Source organism: Adiantum capillus-veneris, chromosome 26 (genome assembly GCF_014529385.1).
Source record: "Adiantum capillus-veneris isolate H3 chromosome 26, ASM1452938v2, whole genome shotgun sequence".
Classification (NCBI taxonomy): domain Eukaryota; kingdom Viridiplantae; phylum Streptophyta; class Polypodiopsida; order Polypodiales; family Pteridaceae; genus Adiantum; species Adiantum capillus-veneris.
The window spans coordinates 58,330,349-58,336,348 of NC_140956.1; the positions used below are offsets into that span (position 1 = coordinate 58,330,349).

Consider the following 6,000-nt stretch of genomic DNA (forward strand, 5'->3'; position numbering starts at 1 on the left):
CGTGGACAAGCTACCACGACAAGGGTTCAGTCAGTCCAGTTAGTCTAGATTTAGAAGTGTTCTGGCACTTTTGTGAGTCTGTTCGCAGACCGTGCAAGCCCAGGCACTTAGTGTAGATGCATATCCTCTGGTTGCACACAGCATGATCATAAGCATTCCCATCAGAATCCTTCAGGGGAATTTTCCAGCGCATTTAGCCTATTTTACCTATTTTTGACATTTTTCACTTATTAATTTAAGTAACTTTTGTTGGAAAGTAGGTACGGCAAAGTAGGTAAGATAATATATAAGCAAACCAAGCTTAGCACTATTTGGCATATGAGCAAGGAGAATACGAGCCTTCGGCGACAGGTTCCCCCTCTCTCTCAGCAAGACTCCCAAACTACCTTGGGCGATTTCCCTCATGCAGACATCCTAGCATTTTTCCTCACCATCGCTTGCAGCAGCCACTTCCCCTTGGCGTGTTTCAACAGACACAAGATCGCCATAGCCTCTTGCATCTAGCGTTTCCAGAGCCCATCATCAGCCACTGTGTCACCAGCCAGTGGCAATTCCATTTTTGTTTATTTTCTCTTTCTTTGGGGAATTTCGTTTGTTTTACCTTTTGGAAACACCCCTCTGGAAATCTAACTGCCCTGCATTGCATAGCCAGTGTAGAACTGTTCAGAGAGAGTCCAGGCCTGAGGGCTAAAGAGCACTAAGGTTGGACAAGGACTATGGTTAGCCAAAGTGGGGTCATTGGCCCGCCAAAGCGGAATCCTTTGCTACAAAGGCTACATTTCAGTTTTGGGTGTGGCTGCAGTGTACAAAGAGGGTCAGATGACCTAGAAAAATGTAATGGCAAAAACTCCTAAATTTTAGGGACTGCTATTTTTGGACGGCAAAGGTGTGGCTGCAATGTACAAAGAGGGTCAGATGACCTAGAAAAATGTAACGGCAAAAACTCCTAAATTTTAGGGACTGCTATTTTTGGACGGCAAAATGTCTTCACGTCATTACGTGCAGTTTGACATGGGGATTGTTTTGTTACTCTGTGGCCAAGTCAACAGAGGCTGCAGGTGAGATATTTTTAGACCCGAGGGTCTAAAGTGGAAAAATGCACAAATGAGTGACACTTGGCACTCTGAGGCCAGTTTACTACTTAAAGAGAAGGCAAAAACGTGATTTTCAGCTGTGAGCTCGTTTTTGAGTGCTGTCACAGGTAGGAGAGCTTCAATGGAGTGTTGGCTTACCCTCTATGTACAGTGAGGTGCAGGATGTCATGACCTGCACACCTCTCACTGCTCTCTCTCTCCCCTATTCTTTATGGTTATGCCCCTCTAGTGGGCTCATCACATTGACCATGTACAGTTGTGTGGGTTCATGCGCGATTGCCGAGGCAAGAGCCTCTTTCAAAGGTACTGGATTAGCTAGCCGCTAATCCCCCGCAGGTACAGGTGATTCGGAGAGGTTTCACGTGCGAAATCTCGTCCGATTCAAAGGGCAAGTAGCCCTACAGGTGCGGGGGCTCGAGGACTTGCTATGGATGCGACCGGCACGCGAAACGGAGCCCGAAACAGTGAATTACAGCCTGCTGTGTATTTTTGCAGGTTTAGGGTTTTGGCCCTAAACGGACCCTAATACCCCCAGGAGGTTCCGGGACGAAAGGGGACCGCTGTACAGGTGATCTGGTGCATTTTCAGGGCAGAAAACAGAGAATTCAGCGTGCTGCAGATTCTGGCCAGGTTTTGCAAAGTGTCCGTATGCGTCGGGAAAGTCATCCAATGCGTGGGAATACTGATTGTGAAGGGTCCTAGTACAGTTATGCTGCCGAAATCAGGCAAGAACAATTGAAATTCAGCCAAGATTGTGTGGGGCAGCTTGTAGGGAACCATAGCTTTTCTTCCCTCTATTAAAGAATAAAGAAATACCGAAAGGGGCGCCTAATTTAGGGGCCAGTCTGGTGTCGGTCTTCTCATACAGGTGCAATCTAGCAGCCTGTATCCCTTTCCCCTTTGTTGTGTCTTGAAAGTACAGGTAAAGTGAGCAACAAATTAAATAGGTGAAAGCAAATAAAGTTCAAGTCTAAGGTCTACCGCCCTTTTTGGATTAAACAAGCCGATTACACACTGTCCCTTGGAGTTTTCAGCACCAACCCGCAGCAGAAAGTCAGCGTTTTCAGCACCAAAACGCAGCAGGAAATCAGCGTTTTTATCAGCCCAAATCAGCATTTTCCAGCAGCATAAAATCAGCCCCGAATTCAGCGTTTTGAATAGCAGCAGATTTCAGCCTTGAGCGTTTTTGGACAGCAGATACATACTTGCAGATTTCAGCCCTTAGGTCGGTTTCACCATCCCCGTCGTCATCACCGACATAGCCTAGACTTGCATCAGTCACATGCATCATCATTGTACCAGTTTGTGCAATCAATAGTAGACTACTCTCGCCGACGAGAGTGGGGCCTTCGGAGGAGGGTTTTACAACGTCTCTGGTGTCGTATTTCTCTTCTCTCTCTATCTCCCAATCTCATACACTTGCACGCACAGTGTCCATTCACTTTGTTGTGATCATAGCACTCTCTCATTAAGAACGGAAGGCTCTCCCTTCCATAAGAACAAAAAGGAACCTTGAGCACAGTTCGGAGCACTCATCTTGAGCAAAGTTCAAACATTCATTCCGCTGCACCTTACATCCTCTTTGCAATCCGAGCTCTTCGATGATGGAGTCCTCATCGGAACTGTCAAAGTGCTTCCAAGATCTTTTGAGAAATCTGATCTTCTTTGCCTTTCTTATGTCTCTAAGTCTTTCTACTCTTCCTGTTCTTTCTATCCTCATCGCTAGAGTCGGTGGAAGAACTCTCCAAACTGTTAGAGGAGGACAAGGATGAATTGGAAACACCCTCAAATCAAACACGTTTATTTGGCGTACTAGCGGCCTGAAAGGTAGATTTTCGACCCAAGTAGACAGGATAGTCAACTTGAGAGGCGAACAGATGGTGGCACGCCATCCAAGACTACATCTCATCAAGTGGATGTTTCGCCTAAAATTTCGCGTATTGTGAGGGCTTGGAATGTCCAAGCCAATGATCTAATGCAACACACACGAGAGAAATTGAAAGAACAAACTAAAAGAGATCACACGGCACAGCGGAGTTCCGCCCGCAAAAGTACTAGGGATCCTTGGAGTACTAAAGCACCTGCCAAACACAAGTGTCGATCTGCTATTGCCGTTGCATCTTCATTCTTTCATATTTTGTGGGTGGAGACGGATCATACTCCTCTCCCGAGTCGTCGGAAGGTGGTCGATGTCCATTCAAATCTCCGTTGTTTTCTCCTATACACAAGTGGTCAGGTGCAACAATTTCCTCCTTGCGGGATTTGTCGACTGAATTCAAGTGTGCTACAAATAAAGGGATTGGATCCTTCATAGAAGAAGAATCATCTAAGCTTTGAAACCATTGAAATAGACTTGGACACTCCAAGCCAATAATCTAATGCAACACACGAGAGGAACTGAAAGAACTGAACAAAACTGAAAGAGAGACGACACGGCACGGCACGGCGGAGTTTCAGCCCAGAAGTACTGGCCCCAAAGACTAGCATCCCTTCTCAATATTTCTAGATTATTATGCTTCAACAAGTACAATGGCAGAGGGTCCGCTCTCTCTGCAGTGCTTCCAAGCTAATCTCCGGAAGATTGCCCTCGCAATTCTTATATAGGCCCTTGGCCAAAAGCAGTACATGAAAAGCAATAGTCTAAAAGCATCTAGAGACCAAAAGCTAGCGCCCTCTTGGGCTATTCGTACGGTGCGCCACGTCAGCATGTCAACGAGATTTGGCTGCAAATCGCGAAAGTCAATACAACCTACCAAGTCACCAATTCACACGCAATTTTGGACGTCCTGAATTATTTTTCAAGTTTTAGGCCCGTCGGCCGGGGTACAGTAAGTTGAAACAACCTTTTTAAATGGGTTTAGGACCTAGGCCACTCGGTAAATTGTCGTAAGTTGCACAACTTCTTCTGCTACTTCCTTCACTAGGGTTGGCCCCTTCAGTGTCCAGTCTCTGTCCTTTAGACCATGCCACCTCATCACTTTGTGACACCAAGATACACACATCTACAACTGCTACTGCCATCTACTCCTACACATGAGACCACTGACAGTCTCCACATGGGTACCAGCTCTAACATGCTATGAGAGCATAGATCTGGTGCATCTCCTCCTGGCATGATCTGGATCTCGAACGAGAAACTCTGCCACTGCATGATCACAAAGCCTATGTAAGGCTGCCTTGAGGAGAGAACTACGCTGTAAGAGGGTCTCCACAACAAAACCGCTGGGCCAGAAATGCTAAGGAAAAAGGCTAGGAAAAAGTCTTGCACTGCTTGCAAGCAAAAACCTGATCTGCATCCGAGGGGACCCCCTCTGGGCTCATTTGCTATCTATAAGAGAGGTACCCTCCCCTACTCCCTATATAGGGTCTCCTCCTGGCTGCCCGACCCACTCCTTGGCATCCCACAACCTGAAAACTGAGGGACACCAGATGCCCATAGGGCTCAAGGAGAAAAAATAGGAAAGGCTGGGATAAAATATCCCGAGCCTGCAAAAACCCATATGGCAATGGAACCAAGCAAAAACTGCAAGCTAAACATGGCTAGAAAATCCCGACAAGGGAAAACCACTCTGACCAGGCACAGCCGCAAAACAGCCCTCGCTCGTTGTCACCTATCCCTACGAGAAACCAGGACCGACTGGACATATCCAGAGAGATGCCATAACTCTAGTAGAATAAAAACAAGTTGGATTGAACTTTACCCCACAAAACAGCATGTCTTAAAATGGAGATGTGTCTACAAGGCAAACTCACTTACCCTAAAAGCATCGTCTCACAACTGCACATAACAACAAAATCTTTGACACAAAAATCCTTCAGCATCTTAGCGATAAAAACAGTGATTTTGAACAAAGGGGACAAGCAATGAAGAGGAAAAAAACAGACGCTTCAGCCATGTAAATAGATACCTGCCGGTTTAGGGTAGTCGGGTCATGGCGAGCCCAGAAGCAAGAAAGCAGATCATCATAGGAGCATTGTTTTGGATCAAATTGAACGCGAACAACTTCAGAATGGCCCGAGACACCAGCGCAGACATCATTGTAAGAGGGATTATGAAGATGACCTTGTGTATAGCCAACTTCTGTCCTTGTTACACCAGGTACTCTTTGAAAGATAAGTTCGACACCCCAAAAACAGCCAGCCCCAAATTGAGCAAACTGCTGACCAGGCACGGGCACATCATCGTCTGGCCCTTGTGCTATACTCAAGCCTGCCGTGTCTGCTTGGGCATCCACCATGCCACCAGCTTTACTCCGTCCACCAAGCCCGAGTTTCTCTAGCCACGACCCCATCATTCGCAGACCCTGGTTGAAGCTAGGGTTAGGATTGCTGGAGATTAGGCTCTGGCGGTAACGAAGACGATAACGAAGACGAGGTAGTAGTGGATCCTGCAGACGTTTGAAATGTGAAAGAGATGTCACTATTGAAGAGGCCACCTGCGCTAAGGTGGCCTGCTGAAGACAGCTTGAGCTGCTAGAAATGACGACAACCGTCATTTTGAAGGGTGGCCTGGCACTGCTGCACGCAACAAGAAAACTAAAAACAGAATCTGCAGTGACCATGGACTTCTATGCACCTTCATTGGCCACGTGGCACAGCAGTGACCATAAAATTGCTAAAATATGTAATTTGTACTCGAGGGAGAAGTGGATAGTGTTATGGCAGTGTAAATGAACAACTGAAGTAGGGCCAGTGTTATGGCAGCATACTGCAAGGGCATCGCTTTTCTCATCATGAACAAAGCTTGCGAGTTCGCCAATGTAGTGCTCTTCGCCCTCGCAAAATAAGCAACCTACAAAGTCTCATAACAGTTCGCGATCGTGTGTCGATGCTTGAATTGAAAAGCAGCAAAAAAGGTAATGTAATGTGACGGTACCAGAAGAAGAACGGGATTGAACCTTAATCA

General features: G+C 46.6%; 1 protein-coding gene across 1 annotated transcript in view; it reads right to left on the minus strand.

The window, feature by feature from the left end:
* The window catches only part of LOC147423514 (peptide methionine sulfoxide reductase A3-like), a 71,184-nt gene extending 65,513 nt beyond the window's left edge, over positions 1-5,671 (minus strand). The window contains exon 1 of the mRNA XM_086501345.1: positions 5,003-5,671. Coding sequence (XP_086357471.1) covers positions 5,003-5,656 — 654 coding nt within the window. The 5' untranslated portion in view covers positions 5,657-5,671. The remainder of the gene's footprint in view (positions 1-5,002) is intronic.
* Positions 5,672-6,000: the final 329 nt, after the last annotated feature.